General features: G+C 36.2%; 1 protein-coding gene across 15 annotated transcripts in view; it reads right to left on the reverse strand.

Moving 5' to 3' along the window:
* The window catches only part of CADPS2 (calcium dependent secretion activator 2), a 292,864-nt gene that overhangs the window by 148,208 nt on the left and 119,386 nt on the right, over window positions 1-25,270 (reverse strand). For all 15 annotated transcript variants that reach the window (XM_027897001.1, XM_027896994.1, XM_027896999.1 and 12 more), the window contains exons 4-6: window positions 23,568-23,648; window positions 21,805-22,041; window positions 17,536-17,657 (exon numbers count right to left, since the gene is read on the reverse strand). In XM_027897001.1, the coding sequence (XP_027752802.1) occupies window positions 17,536-17,657; window positions 21,805-22,041; window positions 23,568-23,648 (440 nt within the window). The remainder of the gene's footprint in view (window positions 1-17,535; window positions 17,658-21,804; window positions 22,042-23,567; window positions 23,649-25,270) is intronic.

Consider the following 25,270-nt stretch of genomic DNA (forward strand, 5'->3'; position numbering starts at 1 on the left):
TTTTATGAGATGTTACAACTTAGTATGAAAATGTAGGAAAAATGTAAACAAAAATTAAAAAAAAAGGGAAAAAGTGTTATCGGAGTGACTACAGCTATGCAAGATAATTACTGCCACAAGGCTTCATGCTTTTAGAGAACTGTAATTAGGCAGACAGACTTCTAGTTGTTAATCTCTTATCTCTATTAAGACACTTGGTTTGTCAGCTTTCCCCCCACTGTGTGCCAGTGGTACAAAAATGAAAGATACACTTTAGATTGCAACTTCCTTCAACAAGCTATTTCATTTTTCTAAGCAACCACACGGAGCTCATTGCATTGTTGATACGGATTCTGATTATGCTACTAGGCACAAACAAAATGCAAAAAAGTAGGTACAGCTTCAGCTTCTCTTCATGTTTTTCCACTGCTTGAGATATTACAATTAGCGGAAACTAATACAATGGGAAAAAAAAAAAAAGATGACCTTAAGAGTAAGCTCTATAAAAGTAGGTATTACACAAACCAAAATCTTGGGCCTCATTTAGGAAAAGCAGTAATTTTACTTTACATTCAAGAATACACAATCTCTGCACTGCTGGACAGTGAACACACAGTAGCAATCTTCCAGCAAAGGAATCTATTAGGCAAAAGAAAATCCTTTAAGTAACATGAGTTACAGACTTCAAGACAAAGTCTAGAAAGTAATGTGTAACCAAAACCAGAAAGCTTTAAGGAAGCAGAAGTTCTGTGTAAACCAGTCCTACAAGTGGCTGAATGTGCAGACTACAAAAGTCAGGTTCACTGCAAACTAATCAAATCTTATGTTACATTCTGCTTTGTCTGCATTAGATAGATGGTTTCTCTCTGTCTGTGGTGTGTATAGCCTTAAACTCAGTAAAACGCAATTGAAATTACCTTGCTGAGTGGAAGAAAATCTGTTTTATGATCTGGTGACAGATGCTGCAACTGCAGGATAAGACATTGCCTAGCACACCTACTCTTCTCAGCAGTGGTCCCAAGGGTAGATTTTGTCACAATATAGAAATGAGATTTCCAAGGAGAAAGCATGTTCATAAAAGATGAGATAGTTGTATCTTCAGTTTCACCTCCAGGAAGAATGTTGCCTTGAGATTGCAAACACAATCTAAGCACTTTGATACCTCCACCTGCTCTCTCACATGCCAGATTTGTTTGTCCCAGAGCTTCCAGAATCCTTAAACTGTTCATGCCATAATGGAGAGGACCAGGCAAAAGAACCAAGAGAAACTCCAATTAAAATAACAAACCAAACCCAAACCCTCTCTACAAAGACCTAGTGCCAACACCAACTCAAAGAGAAGAGAAATGGGAGGTCATGCTGACTAAAACATTTAAAGAAGAGAACATCACCAGCAGTGACTCAGCTTCTGCAAGCTAAGCAGCAGTTTTGAGCACCCCAGCACCAGACTTGAAGACTGGCGCAGATTGCTCTGGAGACTCAGGCTCCATTTTTGAAGGACATAGCTGGGAGAGGTGTGGCACACCTGAGCCTTGCCCAGGGAGCCTGACACAATTTCTCCTTCTCCAGTTTAGATGCACAATGTGAGACTGATGTGAATGAGAGTAACACGGGGTCATCCATCTGTTGTTGGCACTCATGTAATACTAGAAATCACCTTTGACATCAGATTTGATCACTAGCCTTGACCGATATCTTTCTCCCATCTCTTGTTCCAGTTGCAGCAGTAAGTAAAAATCCTGGGATGAAAAGCAACGGTCTGATTCAATTCCTAAAGCTTAATGTTTATGGTAGAAATATTCCATGCATGGATCTGCTTGCTCCTGGCTGATCAGAATTTCAGCAGACTCTCATAGTCTCTTTGGAAGTGAATTATCCAGTAGATGATCAGAGAATTTATGGACTAGATTTTACCATCATTCCTCATGAAAGAGCTCATGAGAAATCATGTTCTCTCAGAAAAAGCAAATCTAAGATTGTATTCTTCAGTATCTCACTTACTTGTGGGCATCTAATGTTCCTCTCAGCTGTGAATATAAAAACAAAGTACACAAAGGTCATCTTTTTGTTCCTTGTGGTTTACTAGAATACAAGTCCTGTTTCTTTGAAGCTTTGTATTATTGCAGAGGTATCAATTCATGCCATTTGAAATTAGAAGTTGAGAAAACACAACCAAAATAGTTGTACCGTGTTCACTTTAGTTCCTTCTTCCAAGAAAGAACATGAATATAAGAGATCCAATAATCCAGATAGACACTGAATTTATTTTTATGCTGTACATCTAAAAGTATACTAATATTATGTTATTATGCATCAGGCAAAAACTGAAGTGGAATTCAGAAATGACACCCTAATCAAATGTATGATATTGAACTCCCAGCTGTAGTTTAACCCCTGCGAACATTCATGCTAATTAGAACTTGCAATCTGCATTTTTCTGTTTTGTCAGTACGAAATGACATGTAGCAATAAGACTGTCCCTGCTGGCTGTAGTTTGCACTGTCAATACCTGCTAATAAACTTCAGTCCTGTTAAAGTTCTGAGCTGTAAATATTGTGTCATGAATCTTATACCAGGCACATATTATTTATTAAGGATGACCCAAAACAAGCGGCAGACTGAGTAAAGTTTGCAGGTGTACACAAGCAAGCCTATTTTGAAATACTCTTTACTGTTCTGAAATTATATTGGTGCTCAAGATCTGTCAGATTTCAACTTTTCCCCTCCCCGGATATTTCTTTTATGACACTTGGTTAGACTCCAGTCAACAAATCAATTATTTGTTTATTCTTCCTGTTTATGAATAATAATTCATTTCAACCAAATTCCACTGAAATGGATATCACACTTTCAGCTACTCTATCTGAGAGGATAATAAGAGATGTCAAATTTTCAGTACACTGACCAACCTAAAATTAATTATAATGGAAATGCAAACAATCACTTCGAATAAGCTAGTCTCATCATCATCTGTGACTAAGAACTGTGCAATTAAATTCATAAATTTTATAATGCCAAGATCATAAATATTGCCTTCCTAACAAATAAACATGATTTTACTGAATAATTTATTTTTTCATCAATTATCATTCCATCAATTTTTTCCATTTGGTTAATTTTGGCTACTCATTCTAGATCTGTATACCTGTTCAAAGAGCTGGTAAATTTAATGTTGAAAATAGCTTAGGAGGATACTTAATAATTCATGGAATCAATACCCGAACAGTAATTATCATTATGCAGATCTTTATTACCATTACTGTAATGTCTTATTTCACTTCATAGATTTTATGTGCTAATATAATCATATCCACTTGGTTTCTCAGAAATTCCTGTTCTCACATCTGCTTAATCTCACTGGAGTGAATATCATAGCAGAAAATTTCCTTTAAATTTAAAAGCTAAACTGCTAGGTATAGGTTAGATAAATCTATATCTTTCTTTGAAGGTTGGGGTTGCATCCTGATATATTTCCTGGAGAAAATACAGTACTTCCCAGAAATACTTTTTTCTGATCCACAAATTAGAAGTCAACCACCATACGAAAGATTGTTCGTAATACTCCTAATACAGAAACTTTTTAGCTCTTTAATTGAACTACTTTCTGCTTTAAGTAAGAACTAACAATGTGGTCTCCAGAATTTGAATACTGAATAAAGATAAGTTACTTTTATTTATATTTTACTTTCAACACCAATAATGGTGAAATATTTCTTCATGAAAATAAATCTTACAGGGGAACAGGTGAATCTGCAGGTTGTAACGTGGCTTTCTGTGAAAACAAGTAATTTGTATGTGCCACTTTGAACTCATTTGAGTCCAACTGTAGTACAGATAATTTATTTAAAGCTTGCTCTGCTATGGAGCTCCAGAACTGTGGAAGTGCAAGAAGAAAGATCATGCCAATGAATTCACCTATCTTCTGAAATTGTTATTTACAATCAGTGTATCTTTAATAATTCTTAGCAAAATAGAAAAAATGCAATGCTTTATATTTTAATAGCATATATTTTAAATACCAAATTAAGCAATCAAAACAGCAAATGAGCCACTCTCCCCACCTTTGGAGGAACCACTGCTTTATGAATATCTGTTCAATGGTTTTTGTTAATGTGAACAATTTTGGTGCTGAATGTGTCTCGATGGGAAGTGCAAAATTTTAGTCAAAACAAGTGTAGATCTCATGCAGTCTTTATATTAAGTTATATAATTGCCTTTATTGTATGGTTGGGCTTTTTGTTTGTTTGTTTGTTTTTTTCATCTTGCTAGAAAAGCAGTCACAAGGAACAATAATTTCAGCACTAAATGCTGCAGTGTGTGCTCACTCCACTGGTACCTGCAGTCCTTGTAGAATACTGGAGATCTCTAAAACTACAAACTCTGTCTGAAAAAAACCTCCAGTTCTGCCTCTTCAGGCTCTCATTTTGCTGTATAATTTTTCTTTACATAATTTTTCTGCTTTTACCCACTCATTCTCTTTACTTTATAGAAACTGCAGTGATTTGATATTTGTTTGTCTTTAACCATAAATCCCAGTGTTTTCACCATATTTATGTTGCTGTCAGAGGAATGTGGGCTGATATTATAATTAGTGGCAGAATCCATTGCCAAAGTTTATTTTCCTTCACTGCAAAAGTACCTACTACCAGCAAGAAGGTGAATGTTTATTTCAGCTAAAGATTTATCACTGTGTCACAGAAACCCCTCTAAGCAAATTTATTTTTCTATTTCAGTTTGGAACACATTTCATGCACTGGAAACAGCAGCAAATTTCTCTCTCAGGTTTTACACTCTACTCATGGTCTCTGTTAGTCAAAACTTTTCTTTATGTGATCATGGGAGTGAATCTCATAAAATTTATTATTCTAAGCAAATATCTAGAAATTTTATTTTAGCCCTGTTTACTGGAATACTTTCTGACAAAATGTCAAGTCTACAGAATTTTTACACCGTTAGGAATTTATTGTCCTCGGCAATAAGGAAATCTTGTTTTTGAAACCAGTACCAGAGTATATTGCTGTCCTTGGTGGTGCCTCCTTTTTCATCTTTCTAGTTTTCATTCTTGTTTAACTCTATTGCGTAAATGTACCTGAACTGGTTTCTTAACTATTCATTAAATTGCCTTAAGAGGTCTTGAGTAAGAGTTTTTATTTCCTATCCATACAGGGATGCGTACAGAGCTGCAATGAGCAGGAAGACTCATCCAGGCCAGTTTTTTAGGCGTCTTACTGTTCCACGGGAGTAAGAGATTTACCAGCACTTCATCTTTGCACATCTTGGAGCTGGACTGGAAATAGAATGTTGAGTTCTCTGTAACATCTCTGTGTTTGAACTATTTCAAGAATCTATGCCAACTTTGTTTTTCCTGCTTTGTTTAGAAACAAACCTTGACCATAGAAGAATAGGTATTTATAATCCCCAGGTTAGAAACTAAACTCACAGGGCTAGTTATGATATGAAAGGTCAGAAAACAAAAGGACAGGTAAGGTTCAGCACCCTCCTGACACAACAGATTACACTTATGCTTGAAAACACTTCAAATCCAGGTCTGAACAATGTTCTCTTTTTAGTGAAGGATTGTGTGAGTGTGGAATTTATGAACTGTTGCATATTACTAACGTCAACTGCATGTATGCAGAGAAAGAATGTGAGAGCAAGCCAGTCGCTGTACCAGCAGTGCAAGATATCCTACATCAATCTGAGAATAAATCTATAATTTGATGATGAGGTTCCATTCAGACAAACAAAAATGGAGTTAAAAACATACTTATCTGATTTTGGCGTTTTTACTGAGACTCCTAGAGGGAGTATTAGTTGTTGCTAATTGCTACTAGCTCTTCCCCATTGATAACTGGAAAAACATCATAAGCATTTCCTTTTCTCTTATGAGCACCGAAATACCCATCCATTTGGTAATGAATGACACCAGGGTGCTACACTAAAAATCATAGCTTTAATGTTAACATCTGTCTCACACAACCCAAAGGCATGTTTATTTTCTGCCTTTTGCACACCATACAAAATAATATGAACATTGAGGCTTCTCCCTTTAATGAAGTTTCTTGAAAAAGGATTTTGAAAGTTACTGGACGAGCAACACAAGTTTATTATGCAGCACCAAGGATTTAACAGGGTAAAGATTATTCCTTATATGTAACATTATGACCATTCTTTCTTCATATATATTTATTTATGTATGCATTCTCCAGTACATCAGTGGGAACTCACGTTTGAAACCACAAGGGAAAGAGGTTGTATGCTTATAACTTTTCTGTAATGCTTATAATGAGGTTTAAGTTATAAATGTTTTTCCTGGGGAAAAAACCCCCACATTTTCTTATTTCTCTATTTGAAAATTATTTATTTTGATGGAAGTACAAGGAGTATAATTTCCTTCCCTCAGAGCAAGCACATTACCCTGCAGCCGAAAACCAAAGCAAAAAGAAAGTTCTAAACAAATCGTACTGTCCTTTGACAGTAGAAGCACAGGCCAGCCCCATGCTCAGGCAAACTAAACTATGAGCCTGGACTTGTGTCTTGGCCTTTCATCACTAATCTCATCCAGTCTTTTATGTGTCTTGACTCTGCTCTTCCCTGTGTTACTGTGATTCCACTATTTTATGCACAAATCTAGGTCAGAATTACAGATTCATTATTTTACAATCCCTATTGAAGAAATACTGATATTTTGTATAAATACTTCCTGTATTTAACTACTGTTTTAAGGGCTGTCAGCTAGTGAAGGAGCATGACAATAGTAATGGGTTTAACCCTGAGGTTTCCATAAAAGTCATCCTAAAACTATCAAATATAGGTATGAGAAAGATAATTTGTTTTACAGAGATGGATGACAGGAGGGAGGAAAAGTACAGAAAAAAGATAAGTCTTGGCATAAGGATGGAAAGTCATGCAATTGCCTTTAAGGGTCACCTTTGATTCCACCTAAGAAGAATCTACACTACTCTCTTTTACCATTTAATATTTATTTCCATCTACATGGGCACTTCAGACTTGGCACACTTGTGGTCTGAAATGCAGACTAACAAACCACTCTTCAGTCCTTCCCTTATAAAAAAGTTGGGTGGTCAGGACCTGTAGCTAAGTAGCTTGTCATTTCATTTCTGAATGCATTGTTGAGTCACTATCTAATATAGTCAATAAAAAAGAGTAAATATTGGGGTGGTTTTTTTTCTTTTTCTCTGGATTCAGCAGAAAAATTAAGGGGTTTCAGGGTGATTGATATGAAACAATGGGAATCCCTTCTTGGAACTTTTTTATCAAGAAAAAATTGGATCCTTACTTCAGCAACAGGAAAGATAGAGTGTTTTGATGGATATGCTATATTTTAAAGCTCCTTTACACAACTAGACTAATACGAAAGGAAAGAAAGAAACAATAATCTGATCATATGCAGGCTTTTTCAGGATTTACTTTTGGTAAAATAACAACTGTTTTAAAAAAAGGTGTTAACAGAACTCAAAATTACTATTTATCACAGAGTTAATAATGAGCTAGACACAATCATGTATTTATTTTTAAAAATAATAATTATCAATGGATAAAAATTGCTTGTAAAAGAGATACAACAAATCTGTGACTGGTTTTTCTTTAAATTAAAAAAGTGTCTAATAGAAACTGGAAAGGCAAACCAGAAGAGGGGTTCAATGCATAATAAGCAACTAAGTAAAAACACTCATTTAGGCTTCCTACACTGAAAATGAGAAAAGTGCACTCTAACAATACTGAATGATATTATGACAAGCATTGTCATCACAAACACAAACAGTATAAATAAATTATTACTTAGTCTTCTTTTTCCATCTCACTTTCAATACAGGCAACCAAGATAAGCCAGGGTGAAGATTTTCATTGGTATGTAGCTAGACTGACACACTGCCAGGCACTAGGAACCACTGATACATATTATGTGAAGAATTCAATAAACATTAACTCCAGGATCCCATCAAGTTTCAGTTAGAGACTGCTGATGGACACAAAGGCAAGATATGGTGACTTATGCTCTTGATATTTCTACATGCATATTTATTTCACATTTAGCTTGAAAAAGATAATTATAAATTCATCTGCACATTGTTAAAAGTTGCAAATCCTATTTATTTCATGTTACTTAGTATTTGTGCGCCACTTTAAACCTTCAAAATGTTGTATTTTTCTATACACAATACTTTGATGAAGCAGGTAGATGTTGTCACTTCAGTCAGAAGATGGGGCAAAACAAATCTCAAAACAGACTGACCCACCTGAGCCTGAAGAGTCTATCAGGGAAGACCAAGGAATCAAATCAGAAAATTTCAGTATTCCAGTTGCCATCACAACAACTGGTATGTTTTATTCTGAAACCCCTTTTACTACTCTTTCTGATTTCTACTGTTATCAGCTGTCCACATGATTCTGCCTTTGTTTTTGCTGTCCTCCTACACTCAATCTGCTGGTATTGTTTTCAAATAGGCACATTAACCTGTAGAGTCGTACCTGAAATGATACGTAGTTGTTAAGAAGTTTCAAGATCTATAAATATTTATTTCTTCATCTGTTCGGTGGACTATTCGGTATTCTAAAAGTACTGGACCTCTTGACACCTCTGAGGATCAATGCACATAGTAACACAGTGGCGGCAGAGAACAGTCTGCCCATGGTGTGGTGAAAAGCAGTTTTTTGAATGTCATGAGCATTTGACATGTACACAGTACTCATAGCCTCGAACACAATTCAAAAGCAAAAACTTCTTTCTTTCAAAACCTTTTCCTCAAGTTTTCTCTTTACCACAAACAACAAACCAAAACTAATAAAACTGTAAAATCTGTTCCAATTCAAACAATGTATCTAGTAAAATGTTTAGAAATTAATTGAATGTACTTGTATCATATTGTTTACAATGAATATAAGCAAATTTTTGAAAGGTCTCTTCAAACCAAGATACAAGAATAGTATAGTTTGAAAAAGTAAAACAGGACATTCTGATAATATAAAAATTTAACAGAAATCCAAAGCAATTGTTTTCAGGTCAACTATTGCCCATAAACAAAAATTAAATTTTCCAAATCTAAGGCAGGTGCAGACCACTTTGAATGACAAATTTCAAATCCACTCTACCAGAGTATTCCAGGAGGAGACGGGGTAAAATTTGACGCAGTCCTTTTTAATTCCACCTTTTTTCTTTTGACAGACCGCCATCCCTCTAGGTGCTACTTTACAGGCTGCCTTTGCCTTCACTTCAACCCAGCCAGAAATTGGTAGCTATACCCAGGTAGCTATATTAGTATGAGGCTTAATCTGATCCAAAACATTTTTCTTATAAGCAAGATTTAATTAGCTTTGACTCCACACCATGCTATTCCTAGCCAAATGCCTTCCAGTTTTAAGCTGGATCACACATCCATAGATGCTCTAACATAATGTTAGAGAATTATTATATCTGTCTGAAAAATTTTAGTTCCATTTGCTGTGGATCAGATGGGAATGAGAACGGAAACAGATACATCATGTACATTAAGGAGCATGTAAACAGTCTTTCTCCAAGGCATGACTTTATAGTGAAAGGAATAAGAGTGGGACATGCAGCTTCAAAACCAAATATTTCCAAAAATGCACTACGAAATAAAACTGGTATCAGTCTTGAAAGAGACATGTAATGCCATTTTACGTTTTAAAAGAAGACAAGTACCCCAAAACAGCTATTCTTTTCAGTAGTGCCACTAGATGAGGAGCCTTAACACTCTCTCTATGTATTGTATAGGGTATATAGATTATACACCCTAATATATGCCTTGATGACAGAAGGATTATGTTTATTGTTAACTATCCAAATAGAGCAGAGAATACAACCAACCTTAATTATCTTGTCTCATCCCAATTCCTTCCACACCATGCTTATCTTTATCTGAAAACTGAATATTCCCTTTTAACATTGCCAGTTGTCAAAAGTCCCTTATATAGATAATTCTGGGAGTTAATCATAGAATCAGCATAAAATTTAGGCTGAAAGGAACCTCTGGATGTCATCTAGTTCAAACCCTGTGCAGATGAAGGCCAGATAAAATCAGGTTTCTCAGATTATTATACAGTGGAGCTTCAAACCTCTTTTAATATTTAAAGCCTGTATGTAACTCATATTTCTCTGCAATAAGAGAGATGAAAAATTTCTTAGACAATATAAAGTAGTAATCAATGAGAGAACATAGCACCAAGGCATCATGAATAACTGAATAAAACTGTCATGTATATTTTCAGCAGAATCCATATTCCTTTTGTGAAACTCTTCCATCGTTAATCCAGAACGCAGGCTGCGACAAATGTATATTTTGTTTCTTCTCTATCATTTCCTTTGCAGAACCAAGAAAATATCAGATGATTTCCTACTGTCAGTTTCTTTTTTCCCCTTAACAGCTGGATACTGGACCAACATATATATTTCATCGTAGCACCTAGTCGTTTGAAAGGTAGTTTGTTCCACCCTATTTGGTGAATTGCACCAAAAAAAGAAACATGTACTGACCTATGACAAGATAAAAGCCATGATGGAATTTATCCTTTGGAAAGATGAATCCTAGAGAAAATTATAATAGTCATTATGCTACTCAATCAAACCTAGTTTATGAAAGCAGATGTACTTTCTTTCTTGTCATGATCCCCACTCGTCACCCTAAAATTCCAAAATACTATTAAAGGAACATGCTCGCCTTCACCAAGTTTTCAGCATTGTGTGAACAGCATAATTACATTGCTCAAGCTTTAGCCTGTAGAAACAATCTTGTACAGAGGTTCTTTAATGTATAAACTCACTTTTGTAAATGTTGCATGAAATGTATTTAAGTTTTAAAGAAAATAAGTCTGTATGCCAAAAGTAGGATGAGCAATTCTACTTTGTTATCCTCTGTGAGATCAACACTGGATTTCACTGCACTTATCTGCAAGTAAAAAATTTTCAGAGGTAACAGTCAAAAGAACATGTGAAATCCATCAAGTAAAAGACCCTGATCAAAAAGCTAAATCCTGAAGAGAATTTATCCTCAGAAGATGCAATAGGAAGCATATGAACAGCAAGCTAAGCACAGTAAAATCAGGCACTATGAAATTGTGATCTCATTATCCCTGTGTAAAAAATCCCACGTGAAGATATATCATTTCAATAAAAAAAAGCACACAGAGAAAGAACAGAAAAAAACCCTCACTGTAAGGAGAGCTGGTTGGCTTGCTAGGAACAGAAGAGTTTGATTACTCCCTCTCTGATCAGCCAAAACTTCTTTTTCTGTCTCTCCTTTCTTCCTGTGTTTATTCTATTAATTTTCTACTTAAGAATCAAAGCAGTATGAGGCAGGTACAACTTTTTTATTCTACTTTTTCTCCTGTGCAACAGCAAGAACGTGGATTCGTACACATGTAAACAATACAAGGAATGATTACAGAAAATTAACAGTATAATTGAATTACTACTGACCAAAATAAGTTTCATTTATGCAGACACAGAACAGTAGTTGGGCCTTCTCTTTCCTTACATACTGTACATCTCTGTAATGCAATTGAAAGTTGGGTGATAGTTTTAAGTATTATTATCTTTTTGTTTCCCTTGATCAAAAATAAAAATTAGAAAGTTGCAGGGATTATGACGAAGAAATAAAACTATCTGATGTTTGGAACATGATTGTCACAGATTATAAATTTTGTCTATCCTTTTTCCCTTCAGACATGTCATCTAAGGCCACATCCTCAAAACGTCCTATTAAAAAACAAGTATTTTTTTTTTCATGAGTGAATATGTGACTTAAGGAAGTTTTAAATTTTAGAAATTATGACTTTTTTTCCTTTTCCTGTTTTTAAACTGCTCTATGAAAGTTTTGTTGTGTAATCTTTAGGTATGTATCCTCAAGTTCTCATACTTCAAATATTTTATGGAATTAACTATGGTGAAATATATGGCATAAAAATAATGTGAGCAGCATTTACTTTTTTTGTGCATTACTGACGGAGGTTCCCTGCCTCCTCTAGTCAGATTTAATCATATATTCTTCACATACTTCTGATATACAATAGCCCTTTTAATAAGATTATGCAATTACTGGCAACAAAATATGAAGAATATCTTGACTTTATTAAAATTTTCTCTTCATGTAAGATATGATCTTTTCCTATTGCCTAAATATGTGACAAGAAAATGTCACTTGTAATGCTAAAAGATACCATATTCCTTTTATCTTTAGGCATGATTATACACACCTAAAACATGACACTGTCAAGAAATCAAACTGTTTTAATATTCAGGATGAATAAAAATCAATGATAAGAAAACACGTCAACATCAGACTCCACAAGATTAAAAACAAAGTCACATCAGTAACATTTGAAAAATGAAATTAGAACTGGATTTTTCCAGATGACCCCCTGTGGCGTCACAGCAACAAAGTTATGCAAAGCTTCACACAACTGAAGGGGCCCTCTGAGGGCTCTCCTTACTGATCTCTCTAAGAAAAGGTCACAGGCTATGTTGGAGGGATTTTCAGCAGGGCTAAAAGGCAGGAAACAGTTGGAAGGAATAAAGAAACATTTCACAGGAACTAATAAAAATTTTATAGGGTTTGTGTGTGAAGCTGTGTAACTGATCTGTTTGTAAAATTATTCAAGACATAAGCTCAGTAAAACTACATTGTTCCATAGCATTTGCATTTTAGAATGACCATTAGTTACTCATTAATATGCATACATATAAGCAGTACTTTATTTAGCTTGCTAAAGAAGAAAAGTAAGCACTTCAATATAAAGACACAAAATTGTTATTTAAAGAGAGAGAAAGCAGACAGGGGTTCAAAGCATTAAAAAAACAGAAAATATTTATCATAAAAAAAAGATACTATGCTCTCTTTCTAGGAACTCTAACCAAGCCACCTCCCTTTTCTGAAAGGACATTCTTTCTTTCCTTATTACTCCTATGGTGGCATTGTTATGGTTACAAGCCAGGGGAAGGGGTTGTAGCGATGAATATTCACACCACTGCATCATCTGAAGGGGTCACTTTGCCCACCGGCGCAGGGAGTTGAAGAGAGAGGTTTGCCAAGGATAGGAGTTGTTCCGGGGTCTCAGCCGCTGCTGATAACTGTCCCTACCTCGCTGGGACAGCAGCAGAGCCGGGAGCTCCAGCCTCATCACTTGACCACTGCTCGCTCGTGGCCAGACAGCTGCCCCGCTGACACCCGCTTGCCACGCGGAACCGCTGCCCGTACCAGGAGCCCCTGTGGCCACTCCTCAGCCAAGCCAAGGCAAGCGGGCCAACACACCATGCTGGGGCAACAGGTGGCAGGGAACAAAGAGACTCCAAACAAACACCACTGCTGCAGTTTAGACCTGAACCTGTTAACCAGGTGATGTGGAGTGGCCAGTTTAGTAGTGTAATTCCCTTTGATAAAAACAGTTTTCCTGGGTTTTTGGTCTCTTCTCTGTGGTGACCAGTGACAGGACCCAAGGGAATGACCTGAAGTTGTGTAAGAGGAGGTATAGGCTGGGTGTTACAAAAAGGTTCTTCACCCAGATAATGGTTGGGTGCTGGAACAGGCTTCCCTGGGGACGCGGTCACAGCACCAAGCCTGATGGAGTTCAAGAGGCATTTGGATGATACTCTCAGGCACACAGTGTGACTCTTGTGTGGGGTCAGGAGTTGGACTTGATGATCCTTGTGGGTCCCTTCCAATTTATCATATTCTGTGATATCCTGCATTCTTTTCTTTATATGGGCAGATGGGAGTGGTTGACAGAGAGGACACTCCACCATTCTCTTTCTGCTTTTTTCCCGGAGGACTATGTGATCAAGTGCATTCCCCTTTTTTTGTGGGTAAGTTGTTTCCCTTGTTTCTTTGTGGCACTGTTGTTTTTCCTTCTTAGTAAACTGGTATTTTTTCACTTATAACCTCCTTGCATTATTTTTGTCTCTCTGTATTAGGGGGGAATAAAAGAGGAGGGTGTTCATTTTATTGGAGTTCCTGCCCCAATATTTATCTTTAAACCAAGACAGGTAGTTATGGATTTAGAGTAATACTTATAAAGATCCATAAAAGCAATAGAGAAAATATTCAGCATTTTGGAATAGCAAATTGTGAATTAATTCTGCACTTGACTCATGCTTCCATTAATCTCTCCTATAAGATGACACTGGCTTACATTTTGAAACATTCATTTGAGTATCTCATTTTCTTCTTTTCACTGTCAAAGCTTTTGAAACTTCTGACTGAATAGTAGAATTGCACTGCATACATGGATGTTTTGCCAATGAAAAAATAGGCATAAATAATTTCTTATTTATATAATATGTGCCTTTTTTCCACAAATGTAGCTACCAGTTCCAAATGATAAACTGACTACAGAAAAATGTGTGTGACAAGCGCATGATTTGGAGCCCTTGCCAGCATTCTCCCACAGCAGGCTGGTGGTAATCATTCACTTTTCATCACTCTCTCATTCTACGCCTAGCAAGAGAGCTTTGGTACCCTTCTCTAGCTGTATGTCCCACATAAAATCTGAAGTTATGATCTCCTCCAGCCTCACTGATACTTTTCCTCCATATCAGAAGGAGAGTATCAAAAATTATACCAGAAAGGAGCCAGCTGCAGCAGCAGACAAAGCAGGCAGTAGCCAAGGCCCCCAACAGCTTGGTTCTTCTGTATCAGAAAAGAGATGGACTGGCTGTGCTTGCCCAGCCGGTCACTGGCCTCTACACACATACTTTGCCTACTCCTGCCAAAGGGCCAAGGTGGAAAGGAAGCAACTCTCTTCCCAGTAGTAGTATCATCACTAGCATCAACAATAGCAGAAAGTCACTTCTGTTTCCAACTCTTCCTATACCTTCTCTTTCCTGAAGAACATCTAACCCTTCACCCAAGAACTGATCCTCCCCATCACCCTGGCAGGTCCCTATTGGAGAATAGTGATGAATGCTGGAAGAAACAGGTGTGCAACAGCAGGCAGATGACTGCGTGGGGCAAAGAACGTGTTGATCATAAAACTAAGAAAGATCTTAGAAGAACTGGACACAGCCTGGGATGGGGAAGAGAAAAAAAGAGATGCTTTAAGACTTCTGAAACCTAGGCACTCCTCCTGACTGTATCAGTAGTTCCTAGGTTCTCTTCTACCAGCGTATTATTTGATTAAATGCTGCCAAGCCCTCTTGTTGCCTCAATAAAATCAATAAAAGCAATATTGCTACTGCCAAGAAAACCTGATTTGGCTCTAATAGAAAAATTAAACTGTAGAAGAAAGAATGTCCCATTCCATAGCCAGCTTTCTCCATCTTCTTACTCTTTGCCCATAATTTGACAATTTCATGCTTGTCTAATTTAATATCCTCCTCCATTGCCTCAAATGACATCTCTATATGCGCTCACAAACTAAATGTCTCTATATGCCCATAATCATACTGTATGCCAATGTCTCCTAATACCTCTTGCCAGGAATGGAAAACAGTACAACTCAGAAGAGCACAAGAACGGGATAGATTTCAGAGCTCTATAAGCTGCATCCCTTCAGCTTAGACTGTTTTATAGAACAGCAGGTCAACAGCACCAGTAACTCCCATTCCTGTCCTTCTAGTGAACAGTTTAGAGCATCTCTCAAAAATTCACCTCCTAAAGATGCATAATTTTTTCCATCCAAATCCATACGAATTTGGTTCATATACATAACTTATATCGAATACCCCATAATCTGTCTTCCTCCCATATTCAGTCAACTCACAGCTGAAATCTGTTAAATTAGTTTACAAGCTTGGAGTAGGTCCTAACATTGCACTTTTTCCTAGAAATACTTCAATTGTTCTTGTATTGACTCCATATTTTATGAACCTTCCTTTTCCACAAAGCTTCTACTTTGACAGGTAGGAAAATCAACTAATCTGTTATTAACTTTTACTTTATGCCTCTATACAGGATATATACCTTCTGATTGATTTTACAATCTTCACCTGCAGCCCTCAGTATATAAAAAGTAAACCATGAACTAACTGTCAACTATCCCTATCATGTTTTGTTCACTATATCTGGAACAGCTAGAGAGAAACAAAACCCTTAATATCTACAGACTGTTTTCTGGAAGGACAATATATGTGCCCAAAATTCAAAAAATTACATATTCTAGGTGACTTAGGGAGATTTGAAGACCCACACCAATGACATCAGAGGTTAATTAAGCATTTAAAATAGACCCTAGCAAGTTCAAAGGTGAGGAAAAAGAGAGATACACTATCAGAAGAGCAAGAACCTTGGCTGTGACGGCAGGCAAAGGCTATAGGCACTTGTTGCAGTAAACTGTTAAGAAAGCAACTCTGATTTGAAGACAAAGGACAGTTTGGAGACGTCCTCCGTGAGAAAGCCTTGTGACTCTCATGGGACCCTGAGCCATCAGCGAACGCCCAAACAGGTCCAAAAATGAGCAGATGATCTTGCATACCCACTTATGACCTTGCTTCAACGCATACCTCTGTGTGTCTTTTGCACTCTCATTCCTTCTAGAAAGTAGTACATGCAAATTATAGGAATAAGTATTCCTATGCCTGGGAGAAGGAACACAGCCATGGACTGTGACAAATGAATTTTACGTCTTTTCCCACATATTTAGTGTTCTGTAAAGCTGTTTGAATATGTTACTGGAGTAAGCTTCTGGCTTACTTGCCAAGGAAATTTGCTGCAGCTAGGAGAAAGACCACCAAATTAGATCTCCTCCTACTTCCAAACCCAGAAGAGACAGATATAATGTGCCTACAATTTTACCTAACAAAAGTCTGTCTTTGTGGTCCAAACAGAATAGAAACTGCAACTCCAATTCCATAGAAGTTGTTTTAGCAGATATTGTAACAACTGCAATTTTTAAATTGTTTTTCACAAGGCACACTATGGTGCCAGTAAAACCCCAACATGCTGTCTGGAAAGTTATCTACAAAAGATTCCAAATGACATTTTAACAGAGAGAAAAGTGTCTGAAGACAGTGTGCAGGTCAAACAAATCAAACAATTTAATTTCTTCCTCTCTGCCACTCTAACTGGTTCAGATGGCATGATGTTATCCCCCTCCAAGTCAGTATACTGACTGCTTCAATCAAAACTTAATTGAAAGTAGTGGATCCTACAATTTAAAATGAAATAGGCTCAGCATGTGAGCAAGTTCTGTCAAGACTGATTACTGAGTATTGATTTCCCACCAATTGTACAAGTTACACTCCACAAGGCCACCTGCACATTAACCTAGAATACATAAAATCACCTCAGGCTAACATCTATCACAAGGTTTGTATTTTTGGACCATGCAGTCTCTAGTTCTTTTCCTTCCCTATATATTCAATGGCATTCATTTGGACAGCATTCACACTTTGTACTTACTTCATCATAAATAGCTATTATTTCTATTTTAGTTTTTGAGAAAGAATTTAAGATAACTACCCAGGAAAAACTTCATATTAATCTAGCACTAAGTTAATTGTAAATCCTGTAAAGACAGTCAGACAAGCTTTCCTATGGAATCAAGGAAAGAGAGACTGGATGGAGCAACAGCAGAGTGGCTTACTGTGGTCTGGAAGCTTCTGCTTGGTCTGTCTGAAGCTTCTCACCCCCTTCCACTTCCATGGTGCAGTAGACAATCCGATTTGGAGCGACTGACTTTAAACCTTGTACCTCCATTATAACAATCTGAGGAAGATAAAGCAAATAGTTTATCCTTCAGAAAAAATTACATACTGTGGTTATTGCAGTATTAAGCTCCACATAGGTACAAAAAAAGAAAAAAGAAAATATCCCTGAAGTCCCAAAGTCCGCTCCTTTAATTTTCAACAGAGAGGAATTTTGATTTTGTGTTCTTTTTCCACTTTCAAGAACATACAGTAGGAATTGAAATTTTTGCTCTGCTTCTACTTGGACAGTGATCAAAAACAACTCACTGCAATCATAATTTAAATGCCAATAGTGCAGTTTGGGATTAATGTCTGAATATAATTCTAAATCTTAATACATGAGGAAATGTATCTTTTAATGAGTCATCTAAGTGAATTTGTATAGAATGAATAGGTTACTAAATCAGAGTGTAAACAAGTAAGTACACTGATCACATCTTGAAAGGTTCTATGTCACATGAGGTTGCAACCCTTTAATCTCAGAAGTAATTTGGCGGTGTGCTGGCATGAGGCAGGTCAGAGCATGGCTATCAGCTCCTGTAATTTTTTTCCCCACTACATACATCTTTTCCTTCTCCCAGCGCAGTACTTACAGTCAGGTTCAGCATGCACATGGGGAAGAGGGAGAAGAGAAATGGAAAAAAGGCACTGCTACCAGTTGTGCTCTGAGTTTTCATCACCAGGGAAATTATGAGCTTGGCAGATCCCATAGATTTTCACCTCCTCTAGACTACTCAGTTACAGCTCAGAAAAGCCAAATGCAGACCTACTTTAAATGCTCTCTGCTTTTTATAAATCTTACAGTTTTTCACAGTGTGAAATTATTGGAATTTTTGCACTTCAGATGTTTCTAATTCAGAGAAGATTTGAGTAGACAGTCAGGTTCCCCTTCTTGCTTTAGAAAAGATGCTTTTCTTGCCAGTTCCATTTGGGCCTATGCGAAGAAACCAGGAAAAATGTACTCCATCAGCAAGAGAAGTTGCCCTCAACTGAACCTTACCTGTAAACGACTATTTGTTTAATTTATTTTAAAAGTCCTAGAAGTAATAACTGCTTTTAGTCTCATTAGAGTAATTGGTTTCTTAGGTCAGCAAGCAACTACTAAAATATTTTGCTATTAAACACTTTGCAAATTTGCCACTTTGTTCCCATTCAAGCAAGTTAAGCCAAGCTTCGCCCCTAGCTGTAAAATCCTTTGTCCTTTGAAACTCTCAGAACCTTAATAATAGTTATATGTCTTGTAAAATTGCTAGTTTGTAAATATTACAGTGAGATGACAGTCATTGATAATTTAGAGCTTTTTTATATTACACATAAATTATCAACACTGCCCATTATGCTTTATAGGTAATAACAGTAATTCAGGGAGAATAACATAGTCAACCCACTTTCCCATCTTTTGTTGTCCAGGAATTCAAGTAGTTAGCAAAGCGATCAGCGATCACTGAGAGACTGCACTAGAGCTCCTTCTAGATGATACTGTCTATATGGTCTTTCCACATACAAATTGTATGTCATTGTTGATGAATGCAGGCTTCATGTTTATTCACTTTTATGTTGATACTTCTTTTTCTGAGTTTTCAACTTAATTACACAGTACATTTTAATTTGGTAAAAATTCTGAATTTCAGAACAAAGTTGCATTTCATTCCTTCCAAAGGAAACTGTCACTATCGAATCTGCATTAGCTCATTAGCTTACAAACAGTTTCCTAAATGTTTGTATATTTCTGAAACTAACAGCTGAAGAATATAAACAAGGAAGTCTTCTCTTACTACTATATTGTTTGGATTTTTTAATTTCTGCAAACAAGATACTTGAGGAAATATCCAACTTGTAAAAACAGTCCTTGTTGCTTGCAGGGATGCTCAGGAGCGTCTGTGATCTTGGTCAACAAGGTCCACTCCCACCAGAACATTATAAATATTACTAGCAACTTTTGCTGTTCGTAATAACAACATGCAGTGGCAGCATGAACCTTGGCCACTTTACTACCCATACAGAAATTTTCATCAAGTTCTTTCACCCTGTTGTAAGACATGTTCATTCATGTGCTTGTGCAGCAGCCCTTGGCAGGGATTTTGCTGGTCGCCCTACAGTTTAGTTGAGCCATCACAGGGCGTGACATGGATATGTTTATGTGTTATTCAAGAAATGTGAAGTTCTGCACATATGACCTCACATTTTCAAAAAATGAAGTATTCTGTTTTCAAGGAAATGCAATCAGCTTTTCTTATTTGGCCATTCGCATAGAAAAAGATTACATCTTTTACATTTCAGTCTGCATTAGTTATTAGTTCAATTGTTTCCTTTTGCCTTTATCTCTTCTGAGATTTTGTTTCCAAGAGCAAGAAACTTGTTTGGCAAGAGAGTCAACTTACGTGGTTAATATCATGTCTAAGATGAAAATCTGTCTTAGTAAAAACTACCTCATGTAGAGAATTTAATATAATTCTTTGTCTTTCACAGGATGAACTGTAGATAACTTATGTTGCAGAACATCTCTTTATCAGTGATAGGAAAAAAACAATAATTAAAAAAAAGGTAGTTCACCAGACCTAAAAGTCTACATTTCTGATGGGAGAGAGGAAGGGCTATAAACAAAGCAAAGTTGTTCCTAATTTAACAAGAATTATATCTCTTGTCAATTTTCAATGATTGTTTCAAACTTTTACTGTACTTTTCACCTAAATATCACATCATTTGGGGTACGTAATAGTTCTCTCTGTAGGCACAGAGAAGGCTTCCCTCACCAAGCAAACTGAAAGACAGAAAACATTATTGCCAAAATTTTTCAGGTACTTTTCAAGCACTTCAGAACTACTCTTTGTTAATGGACCATTCCAGCCTTGGTAATCCACTAAAGGCAGACACAGCACATGTATGGAGACACATGGGATTCAGCATAGGAGTTACAAATAGTTCATCTTTTCATATACTTCAGTACTCAGGCCTGCACTCTAGTTTTACATGCTTGATGAACTAATACTTTTTGGCATATAGAATGATGGATCTTACTACTCTTTGAAAGCTGATGTTGAGCTTTTACATTATTAGCTAGTAATATTAAAATTGCATACAGTGGGAGAAGTAATTTCTCTGTTACACAAAGAATTCAAAATTTTTCATCATCTATTCTTGATATGTTTTTAATTCTATCTCTTTAATGTGACATGGGAAAAAATTATCTGAATTTTTAACAACAGATGAAAAAAACATGCTCATTTCCCTTAAGAAAAAACATTGTTTAAAAGACAAACCAATTTTATTTGTTTTAAATTCTTAAACAATTGAAATATTTTTTTCTGTAATTTTTTTAATAATTATCTGTTGTCTTAAAAAAACTAAAGCCACTTCAAATGCATAGCACAAGTACGGCACCTTCTGACCAACAAATACACAATGCACACTCTGATAATGTTTTGAATTTATTATTATTAACAGAGAGATAAACATTTCTTGGTATGCACATTTGTGGAATTGGACCTGAGTTATAATGCTGGAAATTTTCAAGGCCAGGTTGGATGGGACTTTGAGCAATATGGTCTAGTGGAAAGTGTCCCTGGAAGGGAGGTTGGAATTAGATGATCTCTGAGGTCCTTTCCAACCAAACCATTCTATTCTGTGATCAGACATGCCTAAATAATTAAATGTATTTGTGGTTTCCTCTTGAAGTCAGTTGAGCTCTATATAGATTAGGATTGCATTGCTACAGGCCACACTTCCTGCATAACCTCAAAAAACATAATATAGCTTCTTGAGGAAAGTGCAGAAATTTCTGTGTTTATTCTCTAAATGCTTTCAGTGAGAAAATGCTACTTGTTTACAAAATTCTATGACTGAGTTCTTGATAACAACAGTGGTCAATTATTAAGTTTAAAAGTGTACTTAGCTATTTAATGCACTGGAATTCATGTAAAGTTACACTTGTGTGGGAGATTCAACTGCCAACACTGCTGTGTGGGCCCAAATGAAACTACTGCTGCAAGAGGAACATGTATTATACAGCTGTATTCTAAATCCTAATCACCAAAGACACAGCACAATTTACTTCTTTAACATAAAATTTTAAAATTACCAAGAAAGAACTAATAAGAAAAAAGCATCAAGACAGATATTCTAGCAATTTAAACTATCAAAAAGTTTTCTCTGAAATCTGTGATTACCTCTAATGTGAAGGAGAGAACCACGTCAGACTTTGACAGCTGAACTTCATTTTCATCTCCTATGTCCAAGAATGCAGAATTCTGTGACCGCTTTAACTTCTGCAGTTTAAATTCTGGCCCACCTTTAGACACTGGCAGACTTTCCAAATTTGCCATCAGCAAATTCACTGAAGACCGCAACTCTTCTATGTACATGTTCTCCATTTCCCTTGTTACAAATTTTGGGAATTTTCTTTCCTTGGAAAATACATTTTAAAAGTTAGGGAGGAAAAAAAAAATTCCCTCATTATATACCATGTTAATTTACCAATCTGCTTTCAGTTAAGAGACAATAAATAAAACCAAAAGTCACAATTGCAGTGTCTATCTATTTTATGTCTTCAGAACAATAATGGGAAGGCTAATCCTCTCCTTTAAATACAGTTAATTTTGACAAGAAGGAATAATGCAACCTTATGCACTCCCCAAAATCATTTAACCATAAACCCAGGTTGAAGAACTACACATTAGGTATTTTTAATACAAGTGTTTTAAACATAGTAATTGATAGTATACCTTCAATGTTACCTTCAAATATTTCAAAAATTGAAAAAATGACCTGTCCACTAAAAATTTTGTTACTTCATCCAGTTACCATGCTACCAAAAATAAGTCAATCACATTCATGCTTCTAATACAAAGCTGCTAAACTACAATCATGGCAAGAAATTCCTATCATTGTTTACCTCTATTTTTAATAATTGGTCATTCATTTTGAAAGTAATGTTGAGTTATTACACACAGGATTATTTTAAATTATAATCTATCTTAAACAATAGAAAGAACTTGAAAATCAATTTTTAGATAACAGTATTTAAATATTGTGCTTCTAACAAAAAAGGAACATATACAGAAATATAATGCATATATGAACACATACAGAGCCAATTTCATGCAGAGTTTTCCGAATATTGAACATTGGGTTCTTGGGAGAATGTCATTCAAGATTAAACAAAAACATCAATTATTCTAAAATATATGTTTTATGTTTTACATATAAATAAGAAACAAACAAATGCTCCCAGTGTACTGTTTGCAAAGACAGGCACATCTCCTAAACCAGACAAATTTTTTCCTTATCTGTTATAAGGCATATCATAAAATGTTTTACATTAAAACCTCTATAGTTGATTTTTTTCAATAACAAAGACCAAGCAAGTTGACTGTGACCCAAAATACCTGCAGCAACTCTGGTGGTCTGGCTTATTATAGCATTACAGTGTCAGTATAGTACAGATTGAAAAAGAAAAAAAAAAGAAATAAAAAGTAATTTATAGTTAGGAATTAAAAACACAGGACAAGGTTCAAGGCTCTCTAGCAAGAAAAACCCCTTAGGAGTGTTTTTCAAACCGTACCTTATCCTGTGAGGATCATTCAAATCATAATAAACCAACACAGAAGACAGGTGAGACAGACTATGTTTTTGAAAGACCTTTCCTCTTGTTAAGATGTTTTCTTCCCATCCCAATGTAAAAATTGAGGAAAACTGGACTTGCTGATGAAGGAAGTGTAGGATTACACAGCATGACTTTTCAAAACCAAGGTTTGCTTTATCCCTACTCCTGCTAACACAGAGACTCTAGAGCAGAAAGAAATTCATCTTCCAAACTGTTTTCAAAGGAACTGCTTAATTTTAGAATCAGAAACAGGAAGCACACACCATGGGTCATCCCACTCAACCTCATATGAAGATATGTTTTTGGTACAAGAAAGCAACCACTTACCCTTGCCATTTGATCTGCCAATTGTAGTCGACCATCTAGTTCACGTCTGATCTGGGCTGCTTGTTCATCTCCATTATCCAACTTGGAGAGACAAGAAAAATAAATCTTACTGTGAGAAATGCACTATATTTTAACTTTATAGCAAGTAATGTAGCTAAAAAACAAAAGAGAAATTAATTTTCTTCTTAAAATCAGTGAAACACTAAGCAAATTAACAGCTTTAAGGTTTACCAAGATGAAAGAAATAAAATGGCCACCAGTTAGTTACAGCAGTCAGGGTCTCTGAACAGTAGGCAGTGTTCCCTTACATTTTTAATACACTATATTGAAGAAGCATTATTTCTTTATGAAAATAGCAGCTAAAATCATTTTTCCATGAAGCAGAAAACTGGAATGACAGACGGGCTTAGAAAACGTTTGCAAGGAAATTTAAACTTTGGTTCCATGAGTTCCTGTATAGACATATATAGGTATAGGGAAAGAAAACTGTGTGACTATGTCTTCTGAGAATGGTACTGTTTCACTCCCATAGCTCTTTTCTCCCAGTATTGCCCAACTGTTCACATCAACACGTATCCAATTTTTGAATTTCCAGTATTTTCATACTTGGAGAATAGTCAGGACTAAATTATTGACTTCCATCAGAGAGGTAAAGGAGAAGGACACATCTCTTCACCTCAGCAGAAAATCTGAGTCTCAACAAAAGGAGACTCCCCAACTCATTTTTCACCTAATTACTTGTTAAGGACAGTGGCAGGGGAGTTTAAGTGAAGTGGGGCTTCACCTCAACACATGGGCCTGCACAACTGGTTAAGAGGAAAACAGAGGGAAAGATCAGGAAAAGATCAGGCAGATCTTGCCATCTTACCTGAATAACTGCCAAACAAGGACAAAGATGGAGTTCCTATGGAGGGTTCTCTCTGTCCCTAGGGCTAACCAAAGACATGATCTGACATGCTGATTTGACCCTAGTGTATTTAGTATACAGTTAAGGTTTAAGGATAACTGAATTGGCCTTCACTAAAAAAAACCCTTAAACTGATTGGGGGTGTAAGGTGGCAAAACTGGTTCTCTAACTGAATGAGATCTCCAGCTCATGAATACACAAAGAGCTTGGCAAATTATTCATTTACATTAAATTAAGGTTTTTCAGTGTTTATTCAGTAAGAGTCCTAGTTACAATGCTCCTCAGCTAATTCTGACACTTCTTGTTGAACCAAAGCACTCATGAATATTAGGCACTCCAATTAAAAAAAACCCAAAAACAATTAAAAATGCACCATGCAATTATATAGGTCATTTACAGCACTATGCTTAATGCAAATCTGACCCGGTTTAGCAACAGGATGAAAAGTTTTTCACTGTTAGTACGGAAGCAATGACAGCGCAGGCAACCTGTCATCTGTGCAATCTGGCATCTTACGAGATCCTAGCAGGAACTGATCCAGACTACCAGAAAAACATGAACAAAATCTGATGGCATCCCCAAAAGAGGCTCAAGTTTATACCAGCGAGTAGAAGATGGATCATATTCCAGAATGGAAGGTTTTGCCACTAAATGTGTTCATAAATCTGCTCCTAAATTGACTGTGACCATTAAGGGCAAGAGTGTACTCGACGAAAGCAAATGTTTTAGGTTCTCAGAATAAAATTACAGTATGCCAGATGAATTCCCAAATTTGTATTCTTCCATTTCTCAACAG

The sequence above is a fragment of the Empidonax traillii genome, unplaced genomic scaffold (assembly GCF_003031625.1).
Source record: "Empidonax traillii isolate 1590-97213 ecotype Southwest subspecies unplaced genomic scaffold, ASM303162v1 scaffold524:size468641, whole genome shotgun sequence".
Lineage (NCBI taxonomy): Eukaryota > Metazoa > Chordata > Aves > Passeriformes > Tyrannidae > Empidonax > Empidonax traillii.